Source organism: Spinacia oleracea, chromosome 2 (genome assembly GCF_020520425.1).
Source record: "Spinacia oleracea cultivar Varoflay chromosome 2, BTI_SOV_V1, whole genome shotgun sequence".
NCBI classification, from domain to species: Eukaryota; Viridiplantae; Streptophyta; class Magnoliopsida; order Caryophyllales; family Amaranthaceae; genus Spinacia; species Spinacia oleracea.
The window spans coordinates 3,546,439-3,564,172 of record NC_079488.1 but is presented as its reverse complement, the minus strand read 5'-3'; the positions used below and the strand labels follow the sequence as shown (position 1 = coordinate 3,564,172).

At 35.1% G+C, this 17,734-nt stretch overlaps 2 protein-coding genes across 2 annotated transcripts; one reads left to right on the top strand and one right to left on the bottom strand.

Annotated features, from left to right (window-relative positions):
* The first annotated feature begins 4,307 nt into the window (after window positions 1–4,307).
* Window positions 4,308–10,273, top strand: LOC110799483 (uncharacterized). Its single transcript, XM_022004749.2, has 4 exons — window positions 4,308–4,489; window positions 7,382–7,682; window positions 8,141–9,076; window positions 9,797–10,273. Exons 2-4 carry the CDS (start codon window positions 7,534–7,536, stop codon window positions 9,897–9,899), a joined length of 1,188 nt encoding a protein of 395 aa, XP_021860441.1. The 5' UTR covers window positions 4,308–4,489; window positions 7,382–7,533; the 3' UTR covers window positions 9,900–10,273.
* Window positions 10,274–10,878: 605 nt separating this feature from the next.
* On the bottom strand, window positions 10,879–16,652 carry LOC110799490 (uncharacterized). The gene is made up of 7 exons (XM_022004759.2): window positions 16,324–16,652; window positions 16,092–16,202; window positions 13,867–13,935; window positions 13,601–13,732; window positions 12,612–12,689; window positions 12,380–12,520; window positions 10,879–11,361 (listed from the first exon to the last, which is right to left on the bottom strand). Exons 1-7 carry the CDS (start codon window positions 16,546–16,548, stop codon window positions 11,161–11,163), a joined length of 957 nt encoding a protein of 318 aa, XP_021860451.1. The 5' UTR covers window positions 16,549–16,652; the 3' UTR covers window positions 10,879–11,160.
* Window positions 16,653–17,734: the final 1,082 nt, after the last annotated feature.

Here is a 17,734-nt window from a genome sequence, read left to right as displayed (position 1 = left end):
TTATTACCGGGCTCAATTAAGTTTACTCCTTGCAAGCTTTGTTGGTGTTCGCTAACTGCTGTACCCGGGTACCGCCAGCTCTGGTTGTACCCCCAAAAACGACGCGCTCATATTGTTTGTTCATTCTTGTCGAATGTTTGTTCTTTTTTATTGTACTGTTTGTTCATTCTTATTGTACTGTTTGTTCTTTCTTATTGTACTGTTTGTTCTTTCTTGTTGTACTGTTTGTTCTTTCATGTTGTTTTTTAAATTCATCATCAAATTTTCATAATTGTTGTATTTTTTGTTCTTTCTTCTGGAATTTTATGTTCTTTTGTATATTGTTTGTTCTTTCTTGTTTATTTGTTTGTTTATAATAATCATATGGTTAATGTTCATAATTAAACTCTTCATTAATCTTTTATTTTTTCTTTTTGTATTGTTTGTTCTTTCTTGTTGTACTGTTTGTTCTTTCTTGTTGTTTTTTAAATTCATTCATCAAACTTATTGTTGTATTGTTTGTTCTTTCATGTTGGCTTTAAAATTCATCATAAAATTGTTCATAATTGTTGTATTGTTTGTTCTTTTTTCTGGAATTTTATGTTCTTTTTTCTATTGTTTGTTCTTTTTTGTTTATTTGTTTGTTCATAATAATTATCTGCTTTATTGTTTGTTTTTTCTGTTGTATTGTTTGTTCTTTCATGTTGGCTTTAAAATTCATCATAAAATTGTTTATAATTGTTGTATTGTTTGTTCTTTTTTCTTGAATTTTATGTTCTTTTTTATATTGTTTGTTCTTTTTTGTTGAATTATTTGTTCTTTTTTGTTGAATTATTTGTTCTTTCTTGTTTATTTGTTTGTTCACAATAAATATATGGTTAATGTTCATAATGAAATTGTTCACTTCATTGGTCTTTTATGTTTTTACAAGCGCCTATATTGTTTATTTCAAATAAATAAATAAATGTTCATTTCCAAAATAGTAAATGTTCATCCAAATAAATAAATAAATGTTCATTTCCAAAATAGTAAATGTTCATTTTTGTAGTTAATTTCCAAATAAATAAATAAATGTTCATTTCCAAAATAGTAAATGTCCATTCCAAATAAATAAATAAATGTTCATTTCCGAAATAGTAAATGTTCATTTTTTGTACCAGTTTTTGTTCTTTCTTGTTGTATTGTTTGTTCTTTCATGTTGGCTTTAAAATTCATCATAAAATTGTTCATAATTGTTGTATTGGTTGTTCTTTTTTCTGGAATTTTATGTTCTTTTTTATATTGTTTGTTCTTTTTTGTTGAATTATTTGTTCTTTCCTGTTTACTTGTTTGTTCACATTAAATATATGGTTAATGTTCATAATGAAATGGTTCACTTCATTGGTCTTTTATGTTTTTACAAGCGCCTATATTGTTTATTTTCAAATAAATAAATAAATGTTCATTTCCAAAATAGTAAATGTTCATTCCAAATAAATAAATAAATGTTCATTTCCGAAATAGTAAATGTTCATTTTTGTACCAGTATATTAATGTTCATTTTAAACAACACAAAACGACATCGTTTTGGATGAGGGTACAACCAGCTTTGGCTGTACCCGGGTATAGCAAAGAATTTGCGCTTTGTTGGGTTTGATCATGGAAAATCAACTGGGCTTTAATTAAATTAAATTCGTTTTCGAAATACGACCCAACAAATCCCAATTAAATAAATTCGCTGAATCTATTTAATAAAAATACGATTTTTGTAATTAATTAATAATTAAATTAATTAAAAATAAAATGCATTTAATTCTCATTAAATGGAATTAATTTATAAAAATACTTTATAAATACAACGAAGTACTTTATAAATATAATAAAATATATTTATAATTATAGAAAAATACGAGGTATTACACCTAAAATTTAAAAAAATTATAATTTGTGAAATGCAATAGATGAGGGCTTGGTTCGAAAATGAAATGGGTTGAGGAGGTGAAGATCTCATCTAGTCATCCCAAAGGAAGAGAAAAACGTGTCAACATCAAAAAGCCAAAGGTTATAAACGTAAGTACACTATTCTGAAGTAAAGACAAAAAAATAAATATGAAGGAAATTGGGGGCAATACAGGTAATTCACTATTGTGTGAATAGTAATTAAAGTGTGAAGCTTTATAAGTGTAGGATTTGACTAATTATATACCCCAAATAAGTTTTCTGGTAAATATTTAATTTAAGATTAAATTTTATTTGTAGATTAGTGTTTGATTTTGGATTGGATTTTATCTCTTATTATCTTTTTACCAGTAGTTGACTCAGGTTAGATTTAATAAGTGTTTATTTACTCCCTCTGTCTCTTAATACTCGCACCGCTTTCCTTTTCGGGTCGTCCCTTAATACTTGCATCGCTTCTACAAATGGAAATGTTTACCAATATTATATTATTTCTCACACTTACCTACTAACCCACCTAGATCCCTACTCCCTACAAAAAATCATTTAAAAATGGCAAATTTGCCAAAAAAGAACTTTTACAACTCAAATTTTGCGAGAAATGACCTTATATAATTTTTTTTGTGAAATCACACCTTAATGTATTTTTTTGCGAGAAAGGACCAAAGGAAAGTTTCCGGCATTGACTGAGCTTTTTGGGCAATTGACTTGCGCGTGAGCAGCACGTGTGGCTTAACTTGGCTAAAGACACTAATGTTTGCGAGTCTTGAATTTTCAAACTTGATTTTATTTCGATTTTTTTTTCAAATTTAGATTTTTAAAGCTTAGAATTTTGGGAAGCAAAATAAAGCCACACGGCCCACACGTGCTTCTCACGTGCAAGTCAATGGCCGGAAAATCACAGTCAATGCCGGAAACTTACATTTGGTTGTCTTTCGCCAAAAAAAAGTTACATTAAGGTGTGATTTCACCAAAAAAAATTATATAAGGTCCTTTCTCGCAAAAAAAATACTCCCTCCGTCCCGGAATACTTGACCTGTTTTTCTTATCGGGTCGTCCCTTAATACTTGACCTGTTTCTAAAAATGGAAATATTCTAACAATATTATATTATTTCTCACTCCAACCCTATTAACCCACCTACCCCCTACTCCATACAAAAAATAATTAAAAATTCAACACCTACTCTCCCCCAACCCCACCTCTTAACCCATCTCCCACTAACTACATTAAAATAATACCCACTATCAACTACTACCTATTAAATTAAATAAGTCAATTCAAGTCCCTTAAACTCTGTGCCGGTCAAACCGGGTCGAGTATTCCGGGACGGAGGGAGTATACATTAATGTGTGGTTTCACAAAAAAAATATATAAGGTCCTTTTCGCAAAATTTGGGTTATAAAATGTCCTTTTTAGCAAATTTTCCTTAAAAAATTCACACCACTCACTCACCACCCCTTACACATTTCCCACTAACTATATTAAAAAAATACCCCACTATCAAATAACACCCATTAAATTAATAAGTCAATTCAATTTTCTTAAATTCCGCACCGGTTTGACCGGTGCGAGTATTAAGGGACGGAGGGAGTATCTTTTAACAAATCTTTATTTATCTTTATATAGTTTAATAAATCTGAAATTAATATTAGTTATATATTTGATGATGTGGAAATCCTACGTGGCGCTCTAAATGCTTTCCAAAAAACTCCCCCTGTATGTATATATATTAGATATGGATTTATTTAATCGTCAAAAGGGTATTATATTCTATTTTATAAGAGGCACTAAGAGGTCATTTACGTATATTTTGAAGTTTGTCCGGCACGAGCACGGCTGGCCACAGGCCCGAAATCGTGGGTCGTGCGTCGGGCCACATTATTGTTAAAAAACACGACACGTCCCATTCCAACAAGACAAAGCATGCTAAATATAGTAAATTAGGCCCACAACGATCCCCGAGACGTTATATGCGGATTTGACGTAGGACAAACCCGTTTCAAGCCCACAACCCTCGATCTCAGCCCAAAGCCCGACCTAGCCCTCAACCATCTTTACTGTATACTCTAGACCTGATCAAAAGGTGGGCCGAGCCGAAACTTAAAAAACCAGCTCGTATGTTGGGTCGGGGCGGGCCAAAAGTAAGGTTGATTTTTCCATGCCCAAATCCGCTATTACGACCCTAAAACATCGGACTTTTGGGAAATTTTCAGACCAGGCTAAATTTATAACTAAAAATGTAGTTTTAACGTTCCCCAACCCCGTCAAAATTTTTAAATTTTCGGACAGGACCCGATTCCGAGCCTAAAAGTTCTGCCTAACCCCGCCAAATTTCGGGTCGGACTTATGTTGATCAGGTCTAGTATGTAGTATACTATAGCACCCGCCGTTTTGCTAATTTCTCTCATTTCACTCAAAACTTTGCCACCCTTTTCCCGCCAACACCCACAAAGCCACCGTCAACTCCATTTCTCACCGGAGACCGCCTTTCTCTCTCCTCCTCCTCCGATTTGAAACCTTCAAACCGCCGTCAATGTCGACAAAGCTCTGAATTTGTTAGCATGATATCACAGGTAATTCTCTCACTATATCTCTCTCCTCACTAACTATTTCGATAGTTTAGGGTTTAATTTTGTCATCTCGAAAGCTTCTCTTTTTCATATCTGATTCATGATTATAAGCTGTAATTATAACATTATAAGTCGGTTTTAAGCTTATTTCCTTGGAAATTCGGTATATTGAGTTCTATTATTGGTACCAATTTGAAGGGAATTTTGATAAGTGTGTGTAATAATATTGGTATTTTGAGCTCTGAATTGGTTAGGATGATATCACAGGTAATTAATTCGCCCACTCTCTCTCTCTCCTCACTAGCTATTCGATAATTTAGGGTTTAATTTTGTCATCTCGAAAGCTTCTCTTTTCCACATCTAATTTATGATTATAAGCTGTAATTATAATATTATAAGTGTGTTTTGAAGCTTTTCTCCTTGAAATTTGGTATTTTGAGTGCTATCATTGGAACCAATTTGAAGGGAAATTTGATAAGAGTGTGTAATAATCTAGAGTTGAGGCGGTGGTGCGATTGGAAGACCCACCACTCTCTTCTCCAGGTTTTAATTTTTAAAATTTGATGGTTGTGGGATTGATGGCTAGTGGTTGTTCGCGATTGTTATTAGTTGCTGGTGGTCGGATTGGGCAGTGGAGGTGGTGGGGTGCCTGGCCGGGATGGTTAGAGGGGTGTTAGAGGATAACGAGAGAAGGAAAGGGGAGACGGAGATTGTCAATCGGGGTGGTAGGGGAGGGGGGGGGGGGGTGGCCGAAATGTGTGGAGGTGGTGGGGTGGCTGGCCGGGATGGTTGCAGGGGTGTTAGAGGATAACGAGAGAAGGGGGAGGCAGAGATTGTCAATTGGGGTGGGGGAGGGAGGGCTGAATTGTGTGGGTGGCGGTGGTGGGTGGCTGGCCGGGATGGTTGGAGGGGTGTTAGGGGATAACGAGAGAAGGGGGAGGCGGATATTGTCAATTCGGGTTGGGAGGGGGGGGGGGGGGTGGCTGAAATGTGTGGGTGGAGGTGGTTGGGTGGCTGACGGGATGGTTGTAGGGGTGTTAGAGGGTAACGAGAGAAGGAAGGGGGAGGCGTTTATTGTCAATTGGGATGGTGGAAGAGGGGAGGTGGCTGAAATGTGTGGGTGGAGGTGGTGGGGGGCTGGCCGGGATGGTGGAGGAGTGTTAGAGGATAAGGGGAAAAGGAAGGGGGAGGCGGCAGTTGTCAATTGGGGTGGTGGTATGCTGTAGTTAGCAATTCACTTAGAAGTTCATGATTATTACAGGGCTTTAATTAGTTGTTGTTGCATTTCCATATTTTAATGTGTGATGACATGTGTGGGTGGAGGTGGTGGGGTGGCGGTCTGGGAGGGGTGTTAGAGGATAAGGAGAGAAGACAGGGGAGGCGGAGATTGTCAATTGGGGGTGGTGGTGCCAAGTACTTTTTGCTGTAGTTAGCAATTCACTTGGAATTTCATGATTATTACAGGGTTTTGATTGGTTGATGTTGCATTTTCATCTTTTAACGTGTGATGATATATGTATTGGTTTAATGTTAAGTTTCACTCAGGGTTTTTGGTAGTTGAACTTGAATTGTTAAATAGGCTGTATGATTATTACTGTGAAGCATCAATGAAGCTTCCTGTTGCGTAATGGTTTCATACACGCTCTATATAGTTTGTTTTTCCCTTCGTTCATGTACTCAAGTTGTCAAAAGGAAGATATTTTTGAGTTTGTAAATAAGAGCACACGTTTGACTGACGATAGTTTGTAGACTGGTATTACTTGTGGTGTTTCCTTGAAATGTTCATAACCTGCTTAGAAAGCATCTTCCTGTGCAGATAGACAAGCTTGTATTTGTTAGTGTACTTGTACAATAGACAAATTTATTTTGAAGAAGAAAATGAAATTAAATCCTAGAAAACACAAACATGTTGCTCGTGTTAATTAGTGAGACTAGTAATCTAATTATAATAGATGTAGCCGAGCTAAAGGAAAATTTATGAGCTTATGTTAGCGAAAGGTAATGTGTATCTAATACGGAGTATATGGTGGTGGACACACAAGGAAGAGAAAAGGGGTAAATTTGATTGTGTCTAAGCTTTAGAGTAACTGGCCAATGTGTTCCACAAAGTTCACATTTTTCTCTGCAAATATAATTTGGAGAAAAGTAGGAATGTCTAGAAAACTGAGTAATGTTCCTAATGTGTCAACCATGAACATTGAAAAGTTGACGTTAGACATTGTGCAGTCTTCTGTAATATTCATTTTTGTATAACATCCTACCACTTCTGTGGCTCCCGCAGTCCTTCCTGCCTTTCTTTATAGTGTAAATGGAAGAATTTCACTGAGCGAATGATGAAACCATGGTTTAAGGAAAGACTGGTACGGGGGTTCTGATATTTCCATAGTAGTTTGAAGCTTTTTCTTGTTTGTTGATTGTCCTTTGGGTGTTAGGGTGTTAGTGTGTTACAACTTACAAGTGTTTGTTGAACTGCACTGCTGTCATGATTTAGAGCCTTACACCTGATCAACAAGAGCCCGGCCCGAAAATTTACGGATTTGGGCAGAATTTTTAGACCCGTTATTTTAAAAAAATTGACGGCTTTTGGGCAGCGCAAAACTACAATTTTAGTTATAAATTTGGCCCACTCCGAAAAGTCCGGTATTTTAAGCCCAAAATAGCGGGTTTGGGCACAAAAAATTGTCCCAAATCTTGGCCCCTGACCTGCCCGACATGATGGGCTGATTTTTTATGTCACTGCCCGACTCGAGCCCGACCCGGCCCGATGGTTGGAGGGGTCCATGATTTATGTAAGATGCCTGAAGATTCTGAAAATGAACTATATTACAGTGGCAGATAATTAGATCAAATTGATTGGTTGTAGATTTGTAGCTGATGTTATGTCTGACTGTGCAGTTTCTCAAATGAGATAGTAGGGGAGGAAGCGTTATTGCGTATTCAAACTCTCTGGTTTCTTAAGTTGCATGTAACTACTTTCATCGCGGTAAATAAGCTTAAACTTTTAGAAGGGTGAGAAAAAAACTGAAGAAAGCAGGTAACTTTTGGGAATGGATAGAAGTGGAGATGCAGAAGCAGTTTTAGATCTTCAGCCCAACTCTTCAATATCTGTGGCTTATCATCCAGATTTTGGTCCTCATGACGATCTACTCCTCCTTGAACTTGATGAAAAGCTTCTTCCTGATGTTCTCTGTGAAAGGTAAGTTTTTTATTGATGTTTGCCTGCTGGTTAAGCTTCATTTCTTACTGCTTATGCTTCTCTGTTAAATCTATATACTACGTATTATACATTTATACTAAAGCACAGTTTCTTTTTCCCTCCAAAACCTCACACGTTTTATAAAAAAAAATTAAAGTCTTTTACGGAGTAGAAGTGAAGTACAACCACTAATTAATTCTTCTTGGAAACAATAATGACTTTTTAAATATTCAATTTCGAGTAGATTACGAGATACCCCCTTTTACTATTCCATCTAAACACATACAACTCCTTTCATTATTGGTTAGGAAATCAAAATTATCAACTAATGTCCACTTTGAAATTACATTTCCCACCCATATTAACATAACATTTGAATAAACTAAATGTTCGAACAAATTTAATGAAACTGTGCATTGCATGGGTGCTAACTAGTGAAATTCCTATTCCCTGTTTAGAGTTTCTTTGAGGGGAGAGCCAGATGAAGAGGCGGTGTTTTGTACTCACTCAAAGACTTACGGGATCAAATTCGTGGGTACTTCTAATTCAGTTTTTCTCATCCCTCCTACAAACACGCTGTCGTTTCCCAAAAATGCTATGAACGTCGACTGTGATGAGCAAAAGTTTGACAAACCAGCTTCGATATCAGTGTTAAAGGTGGCTTCGGGTAACTTGGAGCTCGTTGAGGTTGCTCCCAGATTAGATAAGCTGAAATTGCTTCTTTTGCAGAAACCTTTTAGCATTGAAGAGGTATCAGAAATGGATACTTATTCAGGGAGTGAGGAACATATCTTTGTATACAGATGGGATGATCTTATTGGACGGATTCAAGCAAGTGATAGTGAACTAAGATTGGGTTTAGAAGCTCTTAATGCTTTAGAGATCAATGGATTTTGGAGAATCTTAGATGATAAGTGCATTGATTCAGTCTTGAACATGCTTTTGCATAACGCAGTGTTAAATGATTGGTCTTTCGATGCACTACCAGAAAATGAGGTTGTCAGTGTAATGGAGTCTGACGGGTTTCCATCCAAACTTTCCACACATTGTTTGAGAGTTTATGGAAGTAAAGTGGATAATAATGATCATGATGGTGTATCTTTGTGGAAATTGAATGAAAAAGAGGTTTGTTTGCATTTTGCCAGAAGAATTCTGAGGAACGGGAAAGTGAAGAAGGACAAGTTTTTGGTGGAATGGAACAGCAAAATTCCTCGTGGAATGCATACGAGGTTTGAGATGTTGGAAGGTGAAGTCTTGACAGAAAGGATCGGGGTCGAGATTTGGATTCATGCTTTTAGCGTTTCTTCTCTTCCGTCAACTCCTGCTGAGCGTTTCTCGATTCTCTTTAAAGAGAGACCCAAATGGGAATTGAAGGACCTCGATCCTTACATCAGGTAATTCGATCATTTTGTTGAGTTTATCGTTTCTTCTTTTTTTTGATCTTGCTGTAAATAGCCTTTTAAGTCGACCTGTCAAAGGGGTCGGTCTGGTCGGGTTGTAAAAAAAAAAAACTTTCGGGTTCGGGTTAGGGTTAGTTCGGGTCGGTCACTTTTGGGTTCGTGTTTACAAATGCTTGTTCAAGATCCAGAACTTTCGAGTTCGGATCGACCAACGGGTTGAGAGATTTTAAAACACGTATTATACTTTCATTAATTTGGTTAATAAATATAAAATATGTGCATACATTAATAAATTTTCATACACAAGTTTATATTTTGTCAAATTCAACCATAAAAAATGGTGTATAATTCAAATCAAAATCATATTACACCCAACAATAGTAACAACAATGTGTTTAATGTGCTTAAAATTCTTTGTAATCTCATTTATTACTATAAATACAACAATTTCTAATGGTCGGGTCAAAATGGGTTCAGTTGGGTTTTGACCCATTACTTTTTGGGTTGTTCGGATTTGGATAAAATCGGTTTACGGGTCACAAAGTCTTGTTCAAGACCCTATATTTTTGGTCCGGGTCGGTTTTCTGGTCGGGTCGATTTTTGACAGGTCTACTTTTAAGTAAGTTTTCTGAAACTCTGCAGGGATCTGAAAGCGTTTCTTCTTTTATGATGTTGCTGTAAATTAGCCTTTTAAGTTTTTCTGAAACTATGCAGGGATCTGAAAGTACCAGGGCTTTCTTCCGAGGCTTTGCTGCTCAAATATACGAGACGATCCCAACCGAGACCTGATGTTGAACCCATTTTCAGTGCAAGGTAGTTGCAACGACATGTTCGATACCATTACAGGCTTCTCTGTATCAGTAAATGATGTATTGATGTATACTTCAATATTGATTAGTCTGTTTTTTTTTTTTTGATTTTTTTCCCTTGAGGGGAAGATTAGTCTGATTACATGTTATTAATTATTATCAGAGATATACTACCCAGGAGTTTATCAAGTTGTGATGTACTTCCAGGAGTATGTTTACTGTAATTCTAGTATTTATGCACGCGATTCATGCCAAAATATGTGAAAATCAAAATATGTGTGCCTATGGCCATGGTACACATTAGGAATTCCCTTTGTAAAACACCAAAATTCTACTAATTGTTGTGGAATTTCCAAAAATGACTTTAGAAACTATTTGTTGATAGATTGTATTACAGTCAGATGTTTAAAAGTTTATACTCCCTCCGTTCTTAAATATTAGTCTTGTTTTGATTTTTCAACTCGTTTCAACTTAATAGTTAAACGTAAATATCTCCAAATACGTATGTTAGAAAAATATAAAAATTTGATATTGTTAAACTACACATTAATACGGACAAAATAAGATCTCACATAAATATGTTTTGAAGTACATATTGGAAAGAAATGAGAAGATTCTATTCAATTGTGAATAGTGTCAAAATGCCAAAGGGACTAATATTCGAGAACAGAGGGAGTAGGGTATAATAAATAGAGGTAGAACTGTAAAGTGTATTTGTTCTTTTCTTGTTTAGTAATGATACCACTGTTTCTTGAAGTTATTATCACTTACTAATTGCACATACTTTAATGCCGTATTTAACTACTAATATATCCAATTTCATACTCTGTATGTGACAAAATGATAAATAGATAATATTCTAAAAATACATACCGAGATTAATCTAACAAGATCCTACATGATAATATTAACAGTGAGAGTTTAAGGCCAATGTTTCATTCTTTAAACACTTATTTCAAGGCGTAAAAAAACTTTTACGAGCGGATGTAATAGCTGATAGAACCTCTACACCTCTACTTCATTCATAGTATGGTAACAGATGTTTTGGTTGACAAGAAGTATACAACGATCGCCTAAACTTATGATTTAATTCTATGTCACTTTTTCTCATCACATTTTTCAATATTTTTTCACACTCAGAAAAAATGGAACTTATGAAATTCTAATTCTCTCAAATAGTGTCCTTGTTATATATAAATGCCTCTGAAAATACAAAGAAAAGAGAAAGGAAACGAAAACTGGTGACTTGTTTTGAATCAGTAAGTACTCTTAAAGTTCTGCCTTGTTGCCTGTTGATTTCTTCTTAGGCGCCGCACTTGTTTTCGATCTCCACCATTTTCTTAGCCGGTGAGAGACTCTATTCGCGTGTTTCTTAAGAGTTTTTCCGGTATCTGTTACCTGTTTCATCACCGTCTCTTTCCAATCATCTTTTTTGATTTTTTTCTTCGCCTTCTCCTTGAAAGCTTTTCCCTGGTTTTGCAGCCATGAACCTCAGTACACACAACAGGAGAGAGGATTTTAACCAATTCAACAACAACAAAAGCCTTAGTCCCCAAATGATTTGGGGTCACGTAACATGAATTGTCATAGGAGATCGCCATTGTGACCAATCAAACAAGAAAGGGGCGGGAAGTAAAAAGAATAAACAAGGAAGAGGGAGAAAGTGAAATTAATGAAAGTAAAACAAAGAAAAATATCAAAGAAAAATAATACTCCCTCCGTTTCTTATTGTTGTATCCGTTTCCATTTTAAGCGTTTCATATTGTTGTATCCATTTAGAATCTATTCTATTTTTGGACATACATTTTATCCTAAAATACCCTTACATTTCTATCTAATTACCAAAATACCTAAAGATTCTACCCATATTCCCACCTAATTTTCCCCACGCATAATATTTAATTCTTTTCCCTTCCCCATATACCCACTCTCTCACCTCCTTTATCACTCATCATTATCACTCCTCTCTCTTACCTTATTTCTTTATTATTTTCTCACTCCTTTATTTATTATAATCTCTTACACCCAATCATTTCTCTTACACCCAATCATTACACTTATACCCATACAAACTAAGATTCCAAATTTCTTAAAAACCACCCCAGATTCCAAATGGATACATCAAAAAGAAATGGAGGGAGTATAAGGGATAAGAAAAATAAGTAAAGTTAAAAACGAAAGAAAAATAAATAAAATAATAAGGACAAACAAATAAAATAAGACATTTGAAAATATTATATAAAAGGGAGCCAAGAAAAGACAAAGAGGAAAAAAAGTTTTGTGGGGGAAACTAATGAAAAGGTTAGAGAAAGCTTTGAGAGAAAACAGAAAAGGACAAAAAAATATGTAAAGAAAGTTCAACGAAAAAGGTTTGCAAAACGCAAGAAGTAAACTAAGAGGGCCAAAATGGAAGATATATAAGTCAAATCAAGTCATTAACCAATTCAAGACCCTGATAAAAATAAAAAATAAAAAAACATGAACGTACCAAATTTGATCGGAATTGTGCCTCATCGTCGTCGTCATCATCATCCTCATCAACATCAACATCCTCACCGCCAAGGTTTTGCATGTTGTTCGTCAATTCTTCCCTGGAATACATTTTCATCCCCGGTGCTCCTGGTAGACCCTATAATACAGAAAAGTATCGATACTCATGAGGGATTTAAGAGAAACAAAGGAAAATGGGAGGAGTGAGTGGTAAAGGATGTGACTCTTACCTGCATGGATCTCATCATTTTTTCCATTTCAGCTTCTTTGGCTGGTTTCGGGACAAATGGTTCCCCTGGGACCCTATCCTGTGACGAAGTTCATTAAGATTCAACATCAGAGTCTCACAAAGAAACTTTTGACTTAGAATATGTTTGCAAAACCAATAAAGTCTTGACTTAGTGGTTAACACTGAGGGAATGTGCATGACAGGTCTCAGGTTCGAATCTCCCCACCCCTATTTGTAATTTATATTGCCTTTATGGCTCATTCGCACCCAAAAAAAAAATGCAAAAGTGTCTCGATTATTTATGAAGTCTTGTTCTCTTCTATTCATATTGTCAACATTTTGGAAACTTCCATAGAGGGACATTGTCAACATTTTGGAAACTTCAACAGAGGGACATTGCAATGTCATACTCCCTAAGGCCTTAATTTTTCTAGTTTGTGGTGTAGTCTGGTGTTTTTTGCTTTTTCTAGTTTGATCTAGTCTAAGTTTTCTAGTTTGATCTAATACGCAATAAGAATAAGGTGAAGGGAACAAATCCGTATCATTTCCATTTTCTGTACATCGTTGTACATCATTTTAACTGTGTGCCATTACACAGTATTAGCAGAAAATTCAGTTCACACGCTCTTTAAAGTCTAAACTAAACTAGAGGATGATAACTTCTCGTCTTTTACAAAAATGTCTCTGAGCACTGAAATGTTGAAAGACAACCTTTACCGGTTTACCCATTTCCGTAGTCCAATGAACTTGAATCATCAATGTTTTTTGGATTACCATTAATTCCTTTACACACAGTGGTTGGGGATGAAGGCCTTATATAGTGGATGGTGGGAAATACATTTCATATAAATCATTGAATAAATTATTTTTTTCTTAAGAACAATGACAATTGGTATGCTTCAAATCAAAAGGTTCCTATTTTTTTCACGAAAATGAAATGAAAAGAACCAGCCAAGCACAATTTACTAAAGAATAAAGAACATGGCGTACCTTTGGCACAGGAGGTGGCCTCTTATTGCATGCTTCAGTGAGGTCCTTGCATAGATAATTTACTAAAGAATCAAGCTGAGGCTTCCGAGCGTATATGTATTCAGCAATATCAGTGTCTGAAAATCCAACAATCTGCATCAAACAGGAAATAATAAAAAAAAACATTAGTCACTGAAAAAACAAGATCAATTCCGAAATCATGAAACTCCAACCTATCCTGATTACAAATAATCAAGAAGTAAAATTGATTTCAGGCTCAAACTAACCTCTTGACATGCCCGTTCGATAGTCTTGCATTTTGAGTTGCAATGTCCTTCAACATCTTGATCAACTAGCTGAAAGCAATAAGTAAAATGTAGAAATATTCAAATATTATTAAAGACAGAAAAAAGAGTTTGACAACTTAATGAAGTTTTAAGAAATTGTAGTACAGTTAGGTAACTGAATCAGTACAGGATCAGAGTTTAAATAAAAACAACTAAGAAGTAAGAACTGGATGCATCATTTGCTACTTGAAGCATCATACTGATATCCCTACCAACAAATTATTTTTCACATATATCAATAAAAAAAATTACATACAAAAGCCATCGATGCAAATAAAAACAATGTATTTGAAAAGCAAGATTTTTAACAAATATGTTTCCATCCATACCCATACCCAACTATTGAGAATCCAACAGGAGTATTTGAGGTAAAATGACAACTCTGACTAACAGACTCTATTACTAAAGCTACACCTCATCCTAGAGAGTCCAAGACATGCGTCCCTCAAAAATCTCTTGAAACTTTATTTCGGGGGAAATAGCAAGCATTATCCCTCAATGGGAAATCATTTATCAGCACCCATCACTTTTAATATTTTAATTTCTCTTAGATTTCTCCTTGGCATGCCACGTTTTAATTTTATTAGGTAAGAGAAGTTACCCTACTTAACCAACTCGTCTACGCTTGATCCACTACCAAGCATTTCACAACTGATGGGGCTCAACCCTGTGACCTCCAAGTCACAAGGTGAGTTCCCCGCCAACTCCACCAACTTGTGTTGGTTCCTGGCATGCCAAATGAGTATAATGAGTAATAGACCATGATCATTAGTCATTGGACATTACTCTCACATTAATAAGCTAGGAATTCAAGCACCCGGCTGTTCATGAGCTTGTTATCCGAACAATATCTTTTGTGACAGAGAAAATCGAGATTCTAAACATAATGCAATGCGAAGATTTATGACTCCTTCCTCAGTTACCTTCTCATCACTTGATTAAACAATCACACATCAACAATTCAAAAGGTACCAATTCTGAATCCAAGAACTCCGCAATACAACAATACTCAATCATCAAGTAAACTCAACAAGCTTTCAGCTGAAAATCGAAAGATTAAGCTTTGAACTCGACTCGTACACGATTTCACCAATAACAGTAAGAATAGGAACACAGCTTAATAATTCGAAGTACAAATACTGAATCCAAAAACTCCCTACACAATTCAACAACTCCGCATGTTGAAAGAAGAAGGCCAATTGTCAGCCCAGTCCACAACAAATTGCTGATCTGTTTGTCCTAGTTTTATGCTACTTTCTATGTTGATTCTGTCACATGACTAAGTTTGTCTGTTAGTGTCATGTGATGTCCTAGGATAGCTATCATTACTTGATTGGACACAACAAGAATGACCTAGGGTTCATTGTTTGTTCAGCCGCATATATAAAGGCTTGTAAGAGCATCTCCAATGGTTGTAGCTAGGGACTTGCTTGCAATTTTTAGAAATTCCAAGCTACTAGCTTGACCATTGGAGTTGGAATAATAAATTAGCTTGGCCAAGCAAATTAGCTTATTTAAGCTAATTTGCTTGAAAAAACTTGTCTAATGAAATAATTTTAAATTAAATTAAATTTAAATATTGATTGACAAATATGACTACATTAAATATCAAGCTAGTAGCTAACCACTAGGGTGCTAACTAGCTAGAAAGGAAAATAGCTTGAAATATTACGTGGCATGATAAGCTAATTTAAAAATTAGCTTACCATTAGAGATGCTCTAATGCACCTTTGTGGGAATCACAAAATGAATGAAAGGAACTGACTGGTTTGCTGGCAATCAAATAGAACAAATGCGTTCAATATTCAGGACGCAAATGTCCTCACCCCAATACAATAATACTCAATCATCAAGTAAATTCAACATCTTTCAGCTTAAAATTGAAAGATTAAGCTTTGAACTCGACTTGTAAAGATTTCACAAAAAACAGTAAGAATTGGAAACACAGCTCAATAATTCAAAAGGTACAAATACTGAATCCAAGACTCAGTACAAAATTCAATAACTCCACAATACAATAATACTCAATCATCAAGCAAATTCAACAATATTTCGAATTGAGAAACACAGCTTAATCTACTAATTAAAAAACCCAGCTTTAAAACTTAAATCTACTAATTCAAGCAAACAAAATCATAAAAGCCCCCCAAAAGATAGAAATTTACCTCCAATTGATCACCCTTTTCAACAATGTCGATTTTCGAAATCCAATCAGATTCTTCCTTCTTCAAATTACATACATTCTCAACAATCTCAATAACCTCATACTCAGTAATCTGCAATTTAATCAAAACCCCAATAAACCCAAACATCAATAATTTTCAAAATTAAAATAAAACCCAATAAAAATTTCACAAAATACAACAATACCCAGAAAACTAAAAACAAATTAACAACCTTTTTAGGTGAGATCTGAGCATCTTTGTTCTTCTGCACTTGAGAATACAGTTGTGAAGCAAGTTTTTGACAAACTTGACATTTGATAAAGGGTATATCTTGTTTTCTTGCAGATGCTTCTGGTTTTTTCAAACATTCTGCAATTTGTGCACTTGATACTGCAATTATAATGATTAGCAATGCTAAATTAAGTGGAAATAGGGTTTGTTTTTTATGCTTTGCCATGAAATTTGTTGCTTGATTGAGTTCTCTCCTGCTTTTTTCTGTGAGTGAGTTGAGTGTGTTTGCGTGGGAGGAGACTGAGAAGTGCAAACTGCAAAGTTTTTAGTTTGGTAAATTGGTTGGGTTTCTTTACGTGTTTGGGAGTACCTCATTGGTTGGTTGATGCCACGTATGATTATAAGTTTTTTTTTGAGGGAGTTTGAAATTTAACTAGCTTTTGGGCCCGTTCTTCGCACGGGCTTTTACTCACTTGAAACTTGAATTTTTTTTGAGGGAGAAACTATAAATTTTCAAACAAATGATAAGTTACATGAAACACAATTACACAAGCTGCTATTATAATGCTTAAAATAAAAAATAACGGCAATCTACCTATGAATGCATATATTTACAAAGAGAATGCCACTTTAAACCCGCAAAAGAATGGTTTCATCTAAGATGGATCAATAATTTTGCTGTCTAAAATTGTAGAAAATAGTCTCTCATAACTGAAACCATTTTCCAAAAATTTAAAACACTCTCTCATCCACCCCCTTGTTTAACATGGTCCATTTTCACCTTATAATCCAATCATTTGATAGAATATCTTATTGCTGAATTCTACACATTGATTTCAATAATAATTATGAACCAGCAGTAAAAAATATCAACTGCTCATATATACATATAAATGGAATTCAACTTAAAATAGAGTGAAAGAGATAGAAAGTCACCGGAAATCTTGAGGCAGCCGACAACGTTCAATTGTGGCTTAATAGTTTGGGATGAGAAATGCAATCCAAGTGAGTATCTGCAAATGAGGTACTTATAAGGGATGTTGAATTTGAAAGGGATGTTACGAGTTAAATGACAAACTCAATTCAGTTACATTGGAAGGGGAGGTGGAGGGAGAAGAGGAGAAAATTAGAAATTGAATAAATTAATTAATTACTTCATTGAATTAAATTGAATTAAATTTGGAGGTTATAGAAGCTGAAAGGGAGGATTGAAGGCCACGTGTCTTCAAAATGTTGTTGCTTACGTGTCCGCCACATGTCTTCAAAATGATGTTGCTTATGTGTTCTTGAAATGGAGATGGTTATGTTTTTTAAATACTAGGTATTGATTTTATACCTTTATTTTAACTGTTTTTATTAAGAACGAATAAATAATTCCTCTTCCTATTATCCAATGTCAAGACCATAAATAT

What these genes read in the sequence shown, in the direction of transcription:
- LOC110799483 (XM_022004749.2), top strand. Translation starts at nt 7,534, where the DNA reads ATGGATAGAAGTGGAGATGCAGAAGCAGTTTTAGATCTTCAGCCCAAC. An exon ending in CCTGATGTTCTCTGTGAAAG is followed by an intron (nt 7,683 to 8,140) that starts GTAAGTTTTTTA and finishes TTCCCTGTTTAG; the next exon opens with AGTTTCTTTGAGGGGAGAGC. An exon ending in GACCTCGATCCTTACATCAG is followed by an intron (nt 9,077 to 9,796) that starts GTAATTCGATCA and finishes GAAACTATGCAG; the next exon opens with GGATCTGAAAGTACCAGGGC.
- LOC110799490 (XM_022004759.2), bottom strand. Translation starts at nt 16,548, where the DNA reads ATGGCAAAGCATAAAAAACAAACCCTATTTCCACTTAATTTAGCATTG. An exon ending in GGCCACCTCCTGTGCCAAAG is followed by an intron (nt 12,690 to 13,600) that starts GTACGCCATGTT and finishes ACTTCGTCACAG; the next exon opens with GATAGGGTCCCAGGGGAACC. An exon ending in CACAATTCCGATCAAATTTG is followed by an intron (nt 11,362 to 12,379) that starts GTACGTTCATGT and finishes CTGCAAAACCAG; the next exon opens with GGAAAAGCTTTCAAGGAGAA.